Source organism: Hypomesus nipponensis, chromosome 3 (genome assembly GCF_054491055.1).
Source record: "Hypomesus nipponensis isolate SF chromosome 3, ASM5449105v1, whole genome shotgun sequence".
Lineage (NCBI taxonomy): Eukaryota > Metazoa > Chordata > Actinopteri > Osmeriformes > Osmeridae > Hypomesus > Hypomesus nipponensis.
The window spans coordinates 19,082,112-19,102,371 of record NC_140363.1 but is presented as its reverse complement, the minus strand read 5'-3'; the positions used below and the strand labels follow the sequence as shown (position 1 = coordinate 19,102,371).

Below are 20,260 nucleotides of genomic sequence, written 5' to 3'. Positions count from 1 at the left end.
TATTATTAAGATGATGGAGGGAAATGCCACTCTCTGGTCTCCAGGCTCCATTAGCTAACAGTAAGTGGCTTCATGACACCAAGGTAATCTACACAGATGTGTGTTTTCTGCTGTTTCTCTCTGCTGACACACAGAGTCAAGACATGATGACATCACTCAGAACTGTATGGCCAGCTGCACATTGACAGATGGATTAGCCTAGCCCTCTGGAAGGGAGGGAGGGAGGGAGGGAGGGAGGAGGGAGAGCATGAGAGACAGAGGGAGAAGGGTGAGAGAAGGAGGGAGAGATGAAAGACTGTGCATTCTAAAGTGTGCCATCAGACCAGACCAGCTGCTGAGGTGAGGCTGTTTCTCCACACAGGCCGGGAGAGATGACGCACGCGCTCAGTAGAGGCGCAGGCCCACCTGTCTGGGAGCAGGCAGGCCCGGGCCCTCTTCATCAGCCTGAAGAGGGCCAGAGAATGAAGCACGACCCCAGGACCTGACTGACCACCCAGCCAGGTTCACAACACACCACAACTCTCCTCAAGGGTTTAAAAGTAAAGATTTAGCCCGAGAAGGCAGAGAATGAAGACGTGTTCACCCTAGTAGAACCTGTTCTGGAAGTACACTGAATGGCACGGCCGTGGGTTGAAATTCAATATCTTTAGGAGGTAGCTCTAGTTTTGATTCTCACCTTCAAACCTTAGACACTAAAACCAAACTAATACCCTGAGAAAAGAGTCAGAGGCTGTGGAGAGAGACTGAGTAGTAACCAAGTCCTGTGGTAGGTCACGTCCCTCCGGGGCCTAAACGACAGAAGGCAGCCCTGGAGAACGCCTGTGGAAAGATAATTAAAAGAGCAACACCCCAGAGACTGCTAACAGTTGGGTTGGGAAGGAACAGTAGCCAGCGCAACAGGCCTCCAAGGGTTCATTTTGAACGATCTGGCTCTCTCATGCAGCCTGATGTACCTGGCTGCTTGCCACTGTTCTGTCCTGCTACTCTTCGACCTTTACTTGGGTTCCACAGCAGGTCACATCATGAGAACCGTTCTAGTTTGCCGTCATTATTTTTGCGAGAGTATATCAATAGAGTATATAGAGAGTATATCAATAGAGTATATCAATATAGAATATATCAATAGAGAGTATATCAATAGAGAGTATATCAATATAGAGTATATCAATATAGAGTATATCAATAGAGTATATAGAGAGTATATCAATAGAGTATATAGAGAGTATATCAATATAGAGTATATCAATAGAGTATATAGAGAGCATATCAATATAGAGTATATCAATAGAGTATATCAATATAGAGTATATCAATAGAGTATATAGAGAGTATATCAATAGAGTATATCAATAGAGTATATCAATATAGAGTATATCAATAGAGTATATCAATATAGAGTATATCAATATAGAGTATATCAATAGAGTATATAGAGAGTATATAGAGAGTATATGAATAGCGGTTTGTCTCGTCCCGTGTTCCCTTGCCTGTTTTCCAGCTCGTTCAACACGTGACGGCGGTGGCCACAGGTGCATGAGCACCGACCTTGACCCACCTGAGACTCAGAGAGAGAGGGAAAAGGAGAGGAGCAGAGAGGGAGATTTACAGGACATCGCCATGGCTACTCTCAGAACATTAGGTCTGGCCGGGGACCTCTTGGGCTAGCTGCTGTCTGACAGAGACAGGCTGGCTGGCTGGCTCGTCTCCTGTACCGTCTGGACTGTACTGTGCATGGTACGAACGGAGATATGGGAATGCTGCTGATACGCACAATCCATCACAAACAGCTTGTTCTCATCTTACTTTTAGTCGAATGAGTAGATATATAAAGCTGACAGTGTGAGAATGGACCCTTTCAGATGGTAGTGACATTGCCTGGAATGTATGTATCAGACCCTAAATGTGTGCAGTTTTAACATCCGAGACCATGAGATTTTACTTAGAGTACATAAGTCAAAAGCCACATAAGACCCCAAAACAGTCTGAAACAGGAGCCTTTATTAGTGCACTGCATCACCATCCTCAACAACAGATCCTGGAAATTATTATCCCAACAAACATTCCTCTGGAGTTCTGAAGCTGTAAACAGCTCTATAGACATAACGGTAAAACTTGTGTGTGTTTTACATCTTTCCTTTTGGATCGTTCGGTTGTCGGTGTGTATCCACAGGGAGCAGGTAGGGAGACACAGCAGATACCCAACAGAACATTATTGTCAGTCAAACACTTTGTCAAGTGTGATTAAGCAAGGTTTGGTGATGACGCACTTAGAACCCCGTTCAGACAAACCTTGGATAAACAGATGAGCAGGGTACATGAAATGTAACTACGCTTTAAAGATGAAGACACACCTGACTGAAGCCAGGTCAACTCGTTTCCATCAACAAACAACATTCGAGATCAGGATCAGCTCTCCTTCGAATCGAATCCACATTCTCTACTGTCTCTGCTGTCCATTTCACAGTCCAGACCGTTTAACAACATTGCATTACTTGTTGTACACTTCATCCAACAGCCAACATTCAGGAAAGTTCAGGAAGAAACCTCAACCTTCTTACTACCTACCTTGTCCAGTTCAACAATATCATTACTCAGGTTTTGCAATCATGATGCATTTGTGTGTTTCCAACAGATCATGTCTCCAGTTCAAGACCCGTGGAGATGAACTGCACATCCTCATGACTGCAGCACTACTGAATAAAGATGGAAACAAGGGGAGGAAAGTACTATTAACGTGTTATGGCTCTAAGTCATGGTTAAGTATGCTTAAAGTATAATCCAGACCTCTAATGATATTGTCGTCATTTTTATTCTCTACTTACGTCACTATGCATAGAGTTCCTCTAACTTAAGCAATGTCATTTTGTAGTCACACAGAGACACATTAACTAAATCAACAAATGAAGTTAGTGAACACAATTCAAGTCATTCAAACCAAATACATTGTGGTGACCTTTTTATATATTTGAAACAATATTCAAGGCACAACTATGGGAAAAATTCCTTTTCTTTTCAAGTGGGAATTGTATTAGAAAATGTATACACAGTATGGCTACTCCATATGACAATGCACTTGTATTGTGTTTTTTACAGTTAAAATAAAGATGTTCTGAAACTGTAAACTATTTGAATGAACGGGTGAATACTGCATCAATCGATGGCTTATAAGTGCAAATGGAGCCCGTGATCTGACCTAAAGAAATCAACACAGAAGGCATAGAGTATTATCAGCATATAATGCTAATTACATAAAATCATTTAAATGACCCCTAAGGCAAAGTCAGGCACAACACTTGGATGTAGTGAGCTCACGGCCATGCGGTCCCAGTCAAACTGATTAGCTATCAGGAACTGAATGCTCCTTTACATCAACTTTAATGTTTGTAGGAGCTTTAAATAAAACTTCAAATGTAAACAAAGACAGCCGTTTCATGTCTGTAATTCAAATAACAACACGCTACAGTCATGTAGAGCTCATCAATACTCTTACCTCAAAGAATAAAGTGCTTGTAATCTAAGTTTTTTTGTTTTGTTTTTTCAAGAAAGGAAAATGCTTTTAGTCACTTGTTATGACCCTATTCTCTAATCATTCTCGTGTAAAAAACATCAACCCTCTTGGATTCTTCCAAACTCAAGTTTGAGTTCTCTTTCTCAATTACGAATAAAGAGCAAATGGAAGCAGGTGCTTTATCTGTTACGAGGCTTATGGGAAATCCTCCAGGTTTCCTTCTGATACAGACTGTGATATTTCAACATCTGAAGTCCTTTAGACAATCTTCCCATACTCTCTGGCCTGAAAAGAAACATATGTACATATTACAGGTATAAATTGTGAATGTTTGTAAACGCTTAATCCACCACTTCAAGCAGTTCTCTCTGGGAGCTGCAGTATGTGTTCTCTGCTGGCTGAGCGCAGGTGGGTGGGAACACATTATCATACCGCTACAGCAGGCCAGGAAATTAACAGGGACGGCTTCACTTGGCTATTTCTACGCCACTTGAAAAGCTGATGCTCGCTTCAGCAGTGAGTTATACTGTACCCTGATCACAATCTAATACTGTACATATATTACATCTGCAATGCAGAGGAATCCATCCCTTATCTGTCTCTCGTGCCCATGCATCCATCCATCACTTAGTCATCCATGCATCCTCCACCCACCCTGTCATCCTCTCCTTAACTGACCTTATCAGTGCTGGTGGTGTGTGCTGGGGTCATCTGTCCTGACTGCAGGGTCAGAAGAGACAGGCTGGAGTCTAGCAGCTCCTCTGTTTAGAAGAACCTGCTGTTAGTCACTGTGAACCCACATACCCTCCCTCTGTCCCACTGTGACACCTCCCATGACCTACCTGACTTCTTGCCGATGCTCTTGGCGTGCTCTAGAGGCTGGACAGAGACGTCCTGGGCAGAGACGTCCTGGGCAGAGACGTCCTGGGCAGAGACGTCCTGGGCAGAGACGTCCTGGGCAGAGACGTCCTGGGCAGAGACGTCCTGGGCAGAGACGTCCTGGGCAGAGACGTCCTGGGCAGAGACGTCCTGGGCAGAGACGTCCTGGGCAGAGACGTCCTGGGCAGAGACGTCCTGGGCAGAGACGTCCTGGGCAGAGACGTCCTGGGCAGAGACGTCCTGGGCAGAGACGTCCTGGGCAGAGACGTCCTGGGCAGAGACGTCCTGGGCAGAGACGTCCTGGGCAGAGACGTCCTGGGCAGAGACGTCCTGGGCAGAGACGTCCTGGGCAGAGACGTCCTGGGCAGAGACGTCCTGGGCAGAGACGTCCTGGGCAGAGACGTCCTGGGCAGAGACGTCCTGGGCAGAGACGTCCTGGGCAGAGACGTCCTGGGGAGAGACGTCCTGGGCAGAGACGTCCTGGGGAGAGGCTCTCTCCTCCGTGGGGGAGCTGGGAGCAGGAGCCGTGGGAGGTTTAGAGACTTTTGGCAGTTGTCCTTGCCCGACCGAAGAGCTCTGTGTCTGGGCTTCTCCAGCAGGTCGCTCTGCCTGGTCCTGAGGGTCACCGGCTTCCTGGGTGTCTGTGGGCTCCTTGTACCCATGTCTGCAATTGCTACGGTAGATGTTGTTGTGACGGGCCTCTTGAATGAGCTCGTCTGAAAAGCGAACTTTCTTTTCGGGGCTCTTATGAGACGCAGCCTCAGTCTCACCTTCAGGAGTGCTGTGTGGGGGAGAGCTGGGGTTCCCAGTAAGCTGCTCAACCCCAACCCCCTCCTCACTGACCACCTCCACAAGAGGTGTACACTCTGTTTTGAGGTCACCCTCTGTGACCCTTGGAGTCTCCGCTTTTGGCTGGTCCCCTTCTGGGTCTCCCATGGCGTCCAGTTCCTCCAGAAACTCTTCCAAGCTCGTTTCAGAAGCCCTTGAGAGACCCCCGTCCTCATCTGCATCCCATCTGGAAGACAGTTTTTAAGTCCACAAGAGCCAAAGAATTCCGTACTCTAGCTAACATCTTGATCAGCAACAGAAAAACCCAGTTTTGGGATCTACGACACGGTAAACGGTGTGTGCGTTCAGTACAAGAGAGGATGACTTTGGACGAAAGGCTGAGACGGTGATGGAGTTGAGGAACTGAGAAAGAGCGTTTGTGGAAGGAGAACAGGAACACATCTTATCATCCCTTAAGACCAACATGGAGGAGTGGAGGATGGGCAGTAAAGGCCCACAGCAGGAAAGGACATAAATACTGCATGAGGACAGACAGGATGGAGCTAGCCTCTCCTGGTATACCGGTAAGTGTGACAACCACTTGACAGATGTCTTATGGAACAAACAGAGCTTTTAAGAGGAAGTTTCCCATGTGAGAAGACAAACCAGTTTGACATGTGCTGCGTTCTATCCCCCGAGCGTCCCCGAGGGCCTGCAGCCAGACGAGACACTTGACTGAAGTGGCAGGACAGCGGTGAGGCTGCCTCAGGGCGTCTGCTGCACGTCTGCCTGCTGCACGTCTGCCTGCTGCACGTCTGCCTGCTGCACGTCTGCCTGCTGCACGTCTGCCTGCTGCACGTCTGCCTGCTGCACGTCTGCCTGCTGCACGTCTGCCTGCTGCACGTCTGCCTGCTGCACGTCTGCCTGCTGCACGTCTGCCTGCTGCACGTCTGCCTGCTGCACGTCTGCCTGCTGCACGTCTGCCTGCTGCACGTCTGCCTGCTGCACGTCTGCCTGCTGCACGTCTGCCTGCTGCACGTCTGCCTGCTGCACGTCTGCCTGCTGCACGTCTGCCTGCTGCACGTCTGCCTGCTGCACGTCTGCCTGCTGCACGTCTGCCTGCTGCACGTCTGCCTGCTGCACGTCTGCCTGCTGCACGTCTGTCTGCTGCACGTCTGCCTGCTGCACGTCTGTCTGCTGCACGTCTGCCTACTGCACGTCTGCCGCCTCACCGCGGGCTCTACTCACCTTCTGGCACGTCCAGTCAGACGATCTTTGCCCTTGGCCTTGCTGCCCACCACGGGCACCTTCTTGCCCCCCTCGTCTCCTTTGCCCCTTGTATGGCGGCCTGTGTGGGACACGTTTGAAGATAAAAATCTTTGAACCACATGACCACTAGACAGACATTGATATCAGAGTACTTTCTATACCACTGAGTTTCTGGAGGCTCCAGGTGACTGTTGCAATAAACTGTACAAAATGGCAGCGAAAGTTGCACTGTACAGCCCCGAGCAAGAGGAACCCTCACCTCCTGAGTCAGCAACTGGTTTGGGATAACCTTTCCTTGCACTCTTCCCACCTGGAAACCAAACACAGTATTGTCTGTAATCAACACGTTTTTCCTCTCCTCTATGGAAGCAAATTAGTGACATTATGTTTTGAATTTTAAAAAGGCATTGAATACTTAATATGGAAATTTAAACACCACCAAATTCATAGCATCTAAATATTTTTATTTGAAAACCATACCTGAATTTTGAATTCATCTGTCAAATTTATTTTGATGTAAAAAAAATGTAAGGTCTGTAAATTCAGATGGCTCAAATTCAAATAATGAAATTCTGATTTTAAAAAATTAAAAAAAAAAAAAAAGACATTCTGGTTGCTCAAATTCTAAAGCAAATATTCAGTTCTGAAAAAATTTGAGAAGAAAAAAAAATATTGATGAAAAGAATTCTGATTGCAACATCCGGAATACCGAGCACAGGTAAGGCAATCGGATCGGAATTTTTCAGCTAAATATATATATATATATATATATATTTTTTTTAAACAATCTTTAGAATTTCAGTAGCCTGAATTTAGTTTTATTTGAACTTTTGAAGATGTACATTTTTGTTATATAATTTTGGAAGATTGAATTTGTTATACAATTTAAGAATATACATTTTTTTGTTATACAATTTTTGGGACCTGAATTTTGTTGTTTGAATTTGAGCAAACGGAAATTCTGATTATTATTTTTTACCAACCAAAAGTCTCACCTCTAGTTTGAGGCCCTCTGTCTCTCTCTCCATGGGATTTATCTGAAAACCTTCAGGCAAAGGTTTAGTTTACAGAAGAAGGACACCCCAATAAGCTGCTGGGAGAGAACTATAAACAGGCACAGTACAAGTTCTGGGTGACAGTCTGGTGTAGAATGTAAACATGCACATTCTTACCATAGTTAATGAAGAGTCCATGGGGCTTAATGGTTGGGCACCTATCCTGTAACTGTACCACTAACCTTAGAGTTAACATTCCACTTAGCCCTCCACTGGGTTCATTTATCAGGACTGCCCACATTCATCTGCCCTGGACATGTGTCCTGACTGGTAGTGTGAGCCGGGGGCAGGCTACTCCTGCCCATTGGGTTTCTGACCCATGCCCTCCTCCTTACTTGAACATCTAAACTCTCGAGTCAAAACGACATTTAGTCCACTATTCAGACTCAAGGGGCCTTTTTAAACCCTTGCCAAAAAAGGCAAGGCATTTCACCCCTGAGTAAATATAGTCTCCCTGGTCCCTTTTAAGTTTGTCCGCTTGTTCTAAATAGCTTGTTTATTTATGTTCCTACTAGGCCGCTCTGAGCACTGCAGATGCAGCTGATAACCACCAAACTACAAAGACCACAGTGCTGCTTTCTTGTCTTCCTGGGTAGTGATGTATGAAAAGCTAGTTTGGGGTGACAGGGGTCACACTGTTGATACATGTAAGCACATGTGATTTTTAGTTACCAGTACAATTGACAGATGTGTATTAGTCTGGAACATTAAAAACCAGTTGCAATATTATTAAATTTAGTGTGACAGTCTGCTAATGTTGTTTGTATCATGGGACTTGATCAGATCTCGTCTTGTGATGGTATAAGCATCATAAGATTGGACATGGGTCCAAATGGAGTCTCTCTAAATCCCTACAACATTCTAATTCTGCATTCAGTTATTAAGAGCAGCCAATCATACAATACAAAGAAGAAAGTACATCTAAGAGACAACATTTTTATTCCTCCAGGCATTTCCTTTCTGCTACAGTTTCTCACAAGCCTTCGTCACAGGATGTTTTTGGTTAAAGGAGTTAGTTGGGGTGAGATGCATGGAGGTTAGGTACAAGCTTAAAGAGACAGTTCAGCCCAAAATCAAAAATAAATTGTAGTGTCTATTTATCCAAACTTCACCCTAAAGTGTGCAAACAAATGTGCAAACAAATGTGCAGACATGCATTCGGCAAACCAAACAAACAACCATGCGCTGGCTGAAATGGCCGACACTAGCAGAGCTGGTAGTTAAGCAGTCTGGTGTTAAACAGGAGGGCTGCGGTTGTGCTTCAAGCTTACATGTGATCCGTCTTGTCCAGGTCCCAGGCCCTCCTCCACTGGCCCTTGGAGTTTTTGTGGCGAGCGACTCTCTCTCGGTCGATCTGCTCGCGCTCCTTCTTCCAGCGCAGGTACTCCTGCTGCTCCTCTCTGGAGAGACTGAGCTCAGTCTGGCCTGGCAGCTCTGCATCCTGGGGAGACAAAGTCACACGTTAGTCACCCAGCGGACGCTTTCATCCGCAGCGATGCACGCAGTGCACGTAGAATGTACAGTGGAAGATCAAGAATCGGAAGTGCATATTTCTACGGTATTTCAGTGGTCAGAGTTGACTGAACGGTCTATTTTTACAGTCAGATGTGTTAGTGACGGTGGTCTCCCAGCCCCGGGGCCTCCCTCAGGAGTCTCCCTCAGGGGCCCGGGGCCTCTGGTGAAGCTGTGGAAGCAGCAGGCTGGAGAAGGGCCCGCAGCCGGCCCAGAGCTGCAGGATGACTTCCGAGGAGTAACAGGAAAACACAGCCTCTCTCAACGGGAGCGGAAATCAATAAGACACTGAATTGATCTTTGCTAAATTTGTTTTGTTTGTTGATAGGGGACAGAAAGGACACAAACGCATGACAGAGAGAGAAATAACCAGAATGGTAGAAGATGAGAAGGACACACTGGGATCTGACAAGTGTTGTTTTGCTCTGAGGTGCGAGCCAATCAGAGGCAGGTAAACATTTGGTTCTCCTACGGGCGGTCTCCAGGATGAGAGAGTGTTCGTCCCTCTGGTTCTCTCCTGCTCGGGGACGCAGGGGTCACAGGGGACGGCGGATGTCGCATGTTCCAACAGGCAGTCCCCTGCTGTCTCCGTTAGCCAAAGCGCTAATTAACACTTTCAATTTCCTGCCTCTACAGGGTCTCCCAGGGAGGCCCTCAGGGGCCGCGGAGCTGTCTGATTGTAGCTTTCAATTAGGGAGGAGGGCAACACAGGGATGAGAAGGACTGCGACTCCTTCACAGCTTGTAACACTAGCAGGCCATGATGATGGCGATGAAGACCTGTACAAATGTGTACAGTTGAGTATGTGGAGGTACAAAACAATGTTGAATACCCCCCCCCCACACACACACACACACACACACACTCCAGTTCTTCTGCAGTTGGCGCAGGCCGGTTAGCACAGCCTAGGACCTGCAATCACCTCCTTATGCAATCACATCCAGCTTCCACAGAGGAGAAACAGAGGCATTGCGTAACCTGTTCTCCAGGGCGGGGCTGATAACCAGAGGAGGTAGCAGAGGAGGCAGCAGAAGAGGCAGCAGAAGAGGCAGCAGAAGAGGCAGCAGAAGAGGCAGCAGAAGAGGCAGCAGAAGAGGCAGCAGAAGAGGCAGCTGCACCTGAGCAGCCTGCAGCTGAGCAGCCCAGCACAGAGCAGCTGGCCCTCATGGACACTGTCTGACCGCTGGGTTGTGTGTGTGTAGAGTGCCTCAAGGCTTCAACATGTCTGGGTCATGTCTTACCTGGTAGTACTGGGTTGTGTGTGTGTAGAGTGCCTCAAGGCTTCAACATGTCTGGGTCATGTCTTACCTGGTAGTACTGCTCACACTCCAAAACACTATAACGCTCCTCTGTCTGCCTCTGGTCCTGCCTCACCTCATCCTGAGAGAGAGCGAGAGAGAGAGAGGAGGGGGGGGGGGGGGGAGAGAGAGGGAGAGAGGGAGAGGGGGGGGGGAGGGAGAGAGAGAGGGAGAGAGAGAGAGAGAGAGGGGGGGGGATGGAGAGAAAGAGGGAGGGAGAGAGAGAGAGAGAGGGAGAGAGAGAGAGAAGAGAGGTATCGGGAATGAAAGGAAGAGCGGATAGAAGGAGAGAGGTAGGGAGGATGAGACAGAGGGAGAGAGGAGGGGAAGACGGAGAGAAAGAGAGATGACAGTTACATTATCATTATGCTTCCCATGTCTTTCAGCTGTTTATCAATCAATGATGTACCATTACTCCTGCAGGTCCAGATCTGCCATTGTTATGGCTGCCATAAAACTGACACCAACATATCCTGTGTACACCTTACAGGCTGACAGAACTACACTGCCCCCTGGTGGACAAACACTGTACAACGGGAGGGATTTTGTGTGTGAAGAAATATTCAAGTCAGTTTGACATCATGCGTTCACCCGTGTGAATGTGTCTGGGTGAGTCATGCTGCCATTAGCAGACGTCTCCAGGACAGAGGGAGGGTGAGGACTGCTGGAATGAATCTGGTTGTCTCAGGAGGAGAGATTTAAGACATCCACAGACTATTTGTTCCTCTCTCCCAGAGCAGACAAAACACAGCCCTCTCCCTCTCTCCTCTGTCCTCTCACACATCTGGTACATTGCAGCTCTGTCACTTGGCAGCATTATTATCCACATTCACAACCACATTTGTATAAAGAAAAACGTGTGAATATTAATGAGGATCACATCAATCTTTTCATGATGATGGGAAAACAAGGAGGAAACATGATGCAAACAGAAGGCTCCCTGTTCCTCTCCCTCCCTCCCCCCTCCCCCTCCCCCTCCCCCTTCCCATCCCCCTCCCCCTTCCCATCCCTCTGTCTCTCCTTATCTGGTCCTCTCTCTCCCCAGAGCAGACACACCAGACAGACCCTCCCTGATCCCTCCCCAGTCAGACAGCTCCAGAGCAGGGCCGGCCCACTCCTCGTCCCCTCCCTCCTCCTCAGATCCTGGCCAGGGCCCCATCCTTCAGCGAGGCCACTAGGCCGTACCCTGGGCATGACAGGCCCATGAGTCCACGCTGCAGTCACAAGCTCTGGTTCCAGCTTGGGTTCCACTACAAACACACATTTAATGCTGAAGAGCAAGGCACTATCTGATGTAGTTATTTGAGTTACACAGTTTCTGAATAGAACCATGGAAACAGGAACAGGACTGGAGGTGACACCATGACATCGTCATGGCTAAACTTACCACAACCCCAACACTGACTGAGTCCCTGTGATGGACCATAGAGCAGACCCAAATATAGGCTAGAAATAGTGTTTGTGATGTCACAGCTACCATATGACATCAGTGGGCTAGGGACTATGGGAGGCTAGCCTAGCACATATGCAGACTCCAAGATTGTTACACAGACACTGCTATGCACGCACGCACACACAGAGACAACTCTGTAACCCTATTTTCACCCAAACCCCGCCCCCCTCCCTCCACAGGGCCAGATGATCAGCTGTTCATGGTGTGCGTCAGCAAGTTGATTGGAGAGCGTGTGTGAGTGTGTGTGTCCACGAGTGTGATTGTGTGTGTGTGTGTGTGTGTGTGGGGGGGGCAGTCTGAAGCAGCTGTTCGGAGACTCTGCAGAGCAGGGATCTGGTCCCAGAGCAGCAGGAGATGTTGGCGTGTGTGGCCTGCACTCATGCAGGTGGGTGTATATGTTTCACCTGCACTTTAAGCACATCTTTAACACAACATGCCACAGATAGTAAATCAATCGATCAGTTTGTATCTAACTGATACAGACCAGGATCCCAGTGTGCTTTACAGGAGCTGTTCCAGACACTCCTCCCCTCCAGTCTAGACAGACCCCAGCCACACCCCCCTGTCAACCCAAACACCCTCCCCCTTCCCACCCCCGTCTCCACCCCCTTCCCCTTCAGGCTTTGTGGTCAATCACAGGAGGAGGGGGGGGGGAGGAGCAGGGGGGAGGAGCAGGGGGGAGGAGCAGGGGGGAGGGGCCAGTCCTCCAGCGACAGCCCTTCCAAGACACGTAAGCAGACAGGTGTTGGTTGTCAGGCAACCACATGGCAAGGTGTGTGTGTGTCCGGGGGGAGAGGGGGGGGGGCTCACCTGTGCTCCAGTCTCCCCCCCATAGGGGGGCCTGGCTCTGCCCTCCAAGGCTGCCCGTGGGGGCCTGTCCTCCAGGGGGTGGTTGTGGGGGCCCGGCCCCCTCCTGGTCATCCTCTCACTCACCACCCGCTTCACCCCCTGAGGGCAACAGACACTCACATCAACGTGCCTCACAGCTACACCACAACACCACAGATGGGAGGAACTAACTACAAATACTTTTTCTGGTATCTGTACTTACAACACTATTTATTTTATTCATATTTATTTATAATTACTTTCACTCCTGAAATTGTTTAAACAAATATCAACAAAAACGTTACAAAAAATATATATGCCCAAAAATGGTTAAAATAATATTTTCGAAAAATATTTTTGAAAAAAGTTAAGAAACAGTTTAGAAAAGTTGAAAAAAGATTTCACAGAAAAAAAAAAATCACACACACAGTCTGCACACACAGTCTGCAAAGTTCATCCAGATATAAGGTACAAGTGGTCCACAAATGCAGGCTGACCACTGTGAGAGGGTTCTCTACCTTGGAGTGGTTCCCTGCCATGGTGACCAGCAGCTGCCTCGTCTTGGCTCGCCCAGCCCCTGGGGGACAGCCCTCCCTGGCCCCCCCACACAGCCCAGCCCCTGGCCGGGTCACCACCACACGGGCCTCCTGGAACACAGGCCCAGCCCGGGTCAACAGGACAGCCTGACAGGGGAGCACTGGAACACACACAGCCAGCTAGCTACCTAGAGCACTGGAACACACACAGCCAGCTAGCTAGTTAAAGCGCTAGAACACACCAATCTAGCTAGCTAGCTATACAGCACTGGAACACATCAGCTACCCAGCTAGCAACAGCACTAGTACACACACACACGGCTAGCTAGCTTGCTACCGCACTGGAACACACACAGCTAGCCTGCTAGCCACAAGCTACATCTCTCACAGTGGTGGAATTGTTAATGGTGATGGTCAGGTCGTCCGCTTTGCCCTTCCGGTTCTGCAGGGCCTTCCCTTCCTCCTCCGCCTTCTTCTTGTCCTCCTCCACTTCCTGTAAGGGACAGAGAGGACGACACCTCCGATAAACAGCAGCTGATGGTGACGACCTTAGCGTGGAGGAGTCAGTGTGGTGGTGCTGGAGGTTGAAAGCTCTGCCCACCTGGTACCTCCTCATGAGGGCCTGGTTCTTCTGGCGCAGGGCCTCAATCTTCTTGTCCAGCTCCTTGTCTCTCTGCTCCCTCTTGGGCAGTAGGTCGCTGGGGCTCTGGGTGGAAGGGGACAGTGCTGTCTTCATGAGGACCAAAGAGACTGAGCCAGACTGGACTCGCAAACTAATAAAAGCATAGATGTGAACTTGTGTGATTTGGAACTAAACAACGCCCCAAACATTTATGACATAGTGGTTGAATTGTGGACACACTGTCTTTTGGCCTTTCTCTCTCTCTCTCACACACACACACACACACACACACACAAACACACACACAGATGGACAGTTCATTATAGGGGTCAGTTACCCAGCAGGAATCTTAAGTGCAAACTATCCTAAACATCCTAACACGTCAGCTGAAGTCTTCCTCAAACGACCAGAGGTCCCCTCCTAATCACAGCGTGGCTTCAGACTGCTACAGGGACAAGGTGCGGTGGGACCAGCCACACTGCTACCCTGTCACTGATCAACTGAATCCATGGACACCAAGGGCACCCGTGTAATGCTGTCAGCTGGAAGGATCGATGGAGATCTGGTAACAGTGACGTAGCGTGTTCAGGCCCAACACAGCCAAGGTAGTAGTAACTTGAATCCCTGTTACAGGAATCTAAAGCAGCTACATGGCTCTTATGGAGACTAAGTCATACTGTCTGACATGCTTTTTCTGAGCTCATCACCTGGGCAGAGGGTTCTGGGATGTATGATGTATAGTTAGTGTAGTTTCCTTGAACAGCTTGAGAGAGGACTGAAGAGCACATGACTGACAGGGCAATAGTAGCAGTAGTATTAGTAGGTATTCCACTCACATGTATTTCGTTCTTTATACCAGCAGTGTCGAGAAGACTTCAAATATGCCTGCATATGAACTGCACCCAAACCCCCCCCTACACCCTCAAAGACCCTTTACTGATCCTTTACTGTTCCCTGAGGGGGAAATGTGACATTGCAGGAGGCAAGAAGAGGTAATACGAATTAAGAATAAAAAGCAGGTTACAGTAACAGATACTAAGGATGCACAAGGTGAACCTTGGCAGCAGCCAGTGGCAGAGAGCAGCTCCTCCACCTCAGCCTTCAGCTCAGCTGACGGGCGACTGCAGAAGGACAGTCAAGCAGCTCAAAACCCCGACTCACAGCAGCTCGTTGTCCCCTGCGCTCAGAAGATGCTTACCCTAACAGGATCGCTGTCATGTGTCATGTTGCTAACTGATCAGATTAGGCCGGTAAAGTTGCCCACACCCCATCATCTAAAACAGCCTTTACCAACCCTGGTCCTCAGAACCCACTGTCCTGCATGTTTTGCACTGGACACACCTGATTCAAATGAATGGGTCATTTTCAAGCTCAGCAGAAGCCTGGTAACGACCCATTTATTTGAATCAGGTGTGTTGAAAGAGGGAAACATCTCAAACATGCAGGGCAGACACAATTGAGCTTTTCTACTGGAGCCTTCAGAATGCACAGAATGGGTGTTGCCCCTTGGGCCAGTGCTGGGTTTGTGCTGAGCTTAGCTTATGCGCTACGAAAGACGACCCGACTACCACCGCACAGCCTCTGGAAGGCACATATAAACACGGCCCAAGCTAGTGATGTAGCACAGAGAAACACCACTTCCTGTTCAGAGAAACACCACTTCCTGTTCAGGAGAACTGACCCAGCCATGCCCCCCCAGCCTGCCACAGTAGTCTGGAATACACAAAAGCCCTTCTCCCTGCTATGATGCCGTAACAAACCACCACTACCAGAGTAACCTTGAGACTGAACAATACAAACACTAAAACAAGCACCCGGGACAAGGACTGTTTAATATTTTAACTGCTAGAATAAAACATTTTCTATTTAATTAAGACTGAAAGGCTCGTCAGCCTTCGAAAAGAAACTACCCTGACGAGGAGGTCAACATTCTGCATGTGGCAATAGCTGCCCGTCTGCCTGTCTATCTGTCTGCCTGTCTGTCTGCCTGTCTGTCTGCCTGTCTGTCTATCTGCCTTTCTCTCTGCCTGTCTATCTGCCTGTCTCTCTGCCTGTCTCTCTGCCTGTCTCTCTGCCTGTCTCTCTGCCTGTCTCTCTGCCTGTCTATCTGCCAGGTAACCGCCGTCGCCACAGTGATGACAAAAGAGAATCCTCGCAGCTCCATGTGACATTCCGTGCAGCGCGGAACAATGAGTCACAGCACTCAGGCCAGGATGCCATTCTTCTTCTGGGGTTTTCCACCTCCGCCGCATCGCCATTCTTGCCCACACAGACAAGCTGCCGGTCTCATAGCGCGGCTGGCATGGGGGAGAAGAGCGGACTCACATGCATCCACTTTCCTCTCTGATTTTTAAGGATATGTCAGTATTGTACTACACCATTTGATACCTGACCCCAATTTGAAATGTGTAAGCCTTTTACAGTTCCAAAACGAACATCAAAACATTCAGGTAAATCTTTCTACCATTCATTAAAAACACTATCTCATTACATCACTGAGTAATGAGAAGCAGTCAGCAACACACAGTGCAGGAACCAGCAGAACAAAGACTGCTCAACTCAACTGTGTTTCTGACGCCTGTTGGAAGTGAGCTTACAGCTCCTGGTCGTCAGGGCCTGTTGTGTTTGGAAACCCTGACGACACCCAGGGAACAGGGAACAGGAGCGAGGAGAGACTGGCTGCCGGACGGCGCCAGCCCCTCGCTGCAGAGAGACCAGAGCAGCCATCCCCTCGCTGCAGAGAGACCAGAGCAGCTAGCCCCTCGCTGCAGAGAGACCAGAGCAGCCATCCCCTCGCTGCAGAGAGACCAGAGCAGCCAGCCCCTCGCTGCAGAGAGACCAGAGCAGCCAGCCCCTCGCTGCAGAGAGACCAGAGCAGCCAGCCCCTCGCTGCAGAGAGACCAGAGCAGCCAGCCCCTCGCTGCAGAGAGACCAGAGCAGCTAGCCCCTCGCTGCAGAGAGACCAGAGCAGCCATCCCCTCGCTGCAGAGAGACCAGAGCAGCTAGCCCCTGGCTGCAGAGAGACCAGAGCAGCCAGCCCCTCGCTGCAGAGAGACCAGAGCAGCCAGCCCCTCGCTGCAGAGAGACCAGAGCAGCCAGCCCCTCGCTGCAGAGAGACCAGAGCAGCCAGCCCCTCGCTGCAGAGAGACCAGAGCAGCCAGCCCCTCGCTGCAGAGAGACCAGAGCAGCTAGCCCCTCGCTGCAGAGAGACCAGAGCAGCCAGCCCCTCGCTGCAGAGAGACCAGAGCAGCCAGCCCCTCGCTGCAGAGAGACCAGAGCAGCCAGCCCCTCGCTGCAGAGAGACCAGAGCAGCCAGCCCCTCGCTGCAGAGAGACCAGAGCAGCCAGCCCCTCGCTGCAGAGAGACCAGAGCAGCTAGCCCCTCGCTGCAGAGAGACCAGAGCAGCTAGCCCCTCGCTGCAGAGAGACCAGAGCAGCCATCCCCTCGCTGCAGAGAGACCAGAGCAGCTAGCCCCTGGCTGCAGAGAGACCAGAGCAGCCAGCCCCTCGCTGCAGAGAGACCAGAGCAGCCAGCCCCTCGCTGCAGAGAGACCAGAGCAGCCAGCCCCTCGCTGCAGAGAGACCAGAGCAGCCAGCCCCTCGCTGCAGAGAGACCAGAGCAGCCAGCCCCTCGCTGCAGAGAGACCAGAGCAGCTAGCCCCTCGCTGCAGAGAGACCAGAGCAGCTAGCCCCTCGCTGCAGAGAGACCAGAGCAGCCAGCCCCTCGCTGCAGAGAGACCAGAGCAGCTAGCCCCTCGCTGCAGAGAGACCAGAGCAGCCAGCTCCTCGCTGCAGAGAGACCAGAGCAGCTAGCCCCTCGCTGCAGAGAGACCAGAGCAGCTAGCCCCTCGCTGCAGAGAGACCAGAGCAGCTAGCCCCTCGCTGCAGAGAGACCAGAGCAGCCAGCCCCTCGCTGCAGAGAGACCAGAGCAGCCAGCCCCTCGCTGCAGAGAGACCAGAGCAGCTAGCCCCTCGCTGCAGAGAGACCAGAGCAGCCAGCCCCTCGCTGCAGAGAGACCAGAGCAGCCAGCCCCTCGCTGCAGAGAGACCAGAGCAGCTAGCCCCTCGCTGCAGAGAGACCAGAGCAACTAGCCCCTCGCTGCAGAGAGACCAGAGCAGCCAGCTCCTCGCTGCAGAGAGACCAGAGCAGCCAGCCCCTCGCTGCAGAGAGACCAGAGCAGCTAGCCCCTTGCTGCAGAGAGACCAGAGCAGCCAGCCCCTCGCTGCAGAGAGACCAGAGCAGCTAGCCCCTCGCTGCAGAGACCAGAGCAGCCAGCCCCTCGCTGCAGAGAGACCAGAGCAGCTAGCCCCTCGCTGCAGGGAGACCAGAGCAGCTAGCCCCTCGCTGCAGAGAGACCAGAGCAGCTAGCCCCTCGCTGCAGAGAGACCAGAGCAGCTAGCCCCTCGCTGCAGAGACCAGAGCAGCCAGCCCCTCGCTGCAGAGAGACCAGAGCAGCTAGCCCCTCGCTGCAGGGAGACCAGAGCAGCTAGCCCCTCGCTGCAGAGAGACCAGAGCAGCTAGCCCCTCGCTGCAGAGACCAGAGCAGCTAGCCCCTCGCTGCAGGGACACCAGAGCAGCCAGCCCCTCAGAGAGACAACCACACTGCAGAGAGAAGAAGTGGTCATGGAGGACAGGAAGCGTCTGGAATACGAGGGTGCACCTTCCAGTCCGGCTTGTTAATCAAGGGAGCGGGTCCTGAGCAACTGTGTTTCATATACACAAACGGACACTGACACTCCGACGCACACGCACACACACACACCGGACAGTGCCCATGGCGAGGCTGGAGGCCCGCTGGGCCGAGGCTGGAGGCCCGCTGAACCGAGGCTGGAGGCCCGCTGAACCGAGGCTGGCTGGGTTCCCTCCCTGGACACCTACCGGAGGCTGGGGACCGGAGGCAGTGACCACTCACTCCACTAACTAAGACACTGCATTGGTAACTAGCTACAACCTCGGCTAAATACTAGAACAGGGAACATAGGAAGCCTGCATGGGGGGGGGGTGAGATAGAGAAAGACAGAGCGAGAGAGAGATATTCCAAAAGCTAAGCGAGAAATGGAGAGAGCGCGTGGGAAAGGGAGAGAGAGAGAGAGAGAGAGAGAGAGAGAGAGAGGGAGAGGGAGAGGGAGAGAGAGGGAGAGAGAGGAGGCACTTACGGCTCTCTCCATGTCAGTGGTAGAAGCTGGGCTCAGTCCAAATGCGAGGCGGCCGGGGCAGCAGAGGCAGCAGGCTGGGGTCCACGATCATGCCTTGATTACAATGAGCCAAGTTGGGCTGAACGCCAACACGTCTAACAAACGTTCTGAGCCCCCCCGCCCCCCCTTTATCGGATTTCACAGCACCCACCCGCCAGCTCGCTCACTCTCGATCTTTCTCACTTCGTCCCTCCCACCCTCTCGGACACATACTGTCTCTACGTCCCTCCTCTCTCTCTCTCTCTCTCTCTCTCTCTCTCCCTCCCTCTCTCTTTCTCTCTCCCTCCCTGTCGCTCTCTCTCTCTCCCTCTCTCTTTCTCTCTCCCTCCTTCTCACTGTCTCCCTCCCTCTCCCTCTCTCTCACTCTCTCTCCCTCCCTCTCACTGTCTCCCTCTCACTCTCTCTCCCTCCCTGTCGCTCTCTCTCTCTCCCTCTCGCTCTCTCTCTTTCTCTCTCCCTCCTTCTCACTGTCTCCCTCCCTCTCCCTCTCTCTCTCTCTCTCGCTCTCTCTCTCTCTCGCTCTCTCTCTCTCGCTCTCTCTCTCTCGCTCTCTCTCTGGGGCACTTGCTCTCAGATAAAATTACCCTTCACACCCCCTTCCCTGTTCCTCTGCTTCGAACACGCTGGTTAAATGCTGCCCCCTCCCCACGAACACTCACTCCACTCTGGATTTAAAAGGAAACAGGAGAATGTCCACAGATAGCTCTGCCTTCATACGGTAAACAAACAGACCCTAAGACACTCACAAATCCAACCCAGCCCGTTTGTGTTTTGCCTCAGAGCACACAAACACGTTTCCCAAAACGAGGTTCCTGTCTCCTTCCCGCTGTCCTCCTGCCGTCTCAGTAGCAGCTGGTTTGCCTGACAGGCTGCCCTGCCTGAAAGTGACCATTCAGTGTACTATTAGGGGGCTCCCATTGAGAGGGAAAGGAGAGAGGGGGAGAGAGAGAGAGAGAGGTTAAGTTTAGGGAGGGGGTGGGGCTGTCTGCAGGATTTCCCACGATTCCTCATGCAGGGTGTCTAGCCTAGGAATAAATGATATGCACCAGGCAGACAAATGCCAGACTGCTGAAGGAGGCAGCAGGGAAGTCAAGTTGCTCTCAGTGGCTGGACACTGGTGCTCCCAGAGTGCTTGAGAAACAGACAGCATCTTTGATAAGAGTATTAGGTTACCAGTCACAGCCTACTGCTTTAGCTAGAACAGTAAGTGCCACAAAGAATATGTTTCTTAAGGATTACCGTGTTAACAAACTAGATATTGCCTTACATGTGATACTTTAGGATCATACACAGAAAATACAAGAATTTGACAAATTCATTATTTTAAACAACTGTTT

General features: G+C 50.7%; 1 protein-coding gene across 1 annotated transcript; it reads right to left on the bottom strand.

Moving 5' to 3' along the window:
* Positions 1 to 1,978: 1,978 nt before the first annotated feature.
* Positions 1,979 to 19,037, bottom strand: ccdc9b (coiled-coil domain containing 9B). Its single transcript, XM_084681766.1, has 14 exons — positions 18,885 to 19,037; positions 13,708 to 13,812; positions 13,495 to 13,599; positions 13,089 to 13,217; positions 12,553 to 12,690; positions 10,300 to 10,371; positions 8,751 to 8,920; positions 7,420 to 7,469; positions 6,684 to 6,734; positions 6,404 to 6,503; positions 4,745 to 5,402; positions 4,351 to 4,387; positions 4,187 to 4,269; positions 1,979 to 3,793 (listed from the first exon to the last, which is right to left on the bottom strand). The coding sequence occupies exons 1-14, from the start codon at positions 18,894 to 18,896 to the stop codon at positions 3,767 to 3,769; spliced, it is 1,737 nt and encodes a 578-aa protein (XP_084537892.1). The 5' UTR covers positions 18,897 to 19,037; the 3' UTR covers positions 1,979 to 3,766.
* Between the last annotated feature and the right edge of the window lie 1,223 nt (positions 19,038 to 20,260).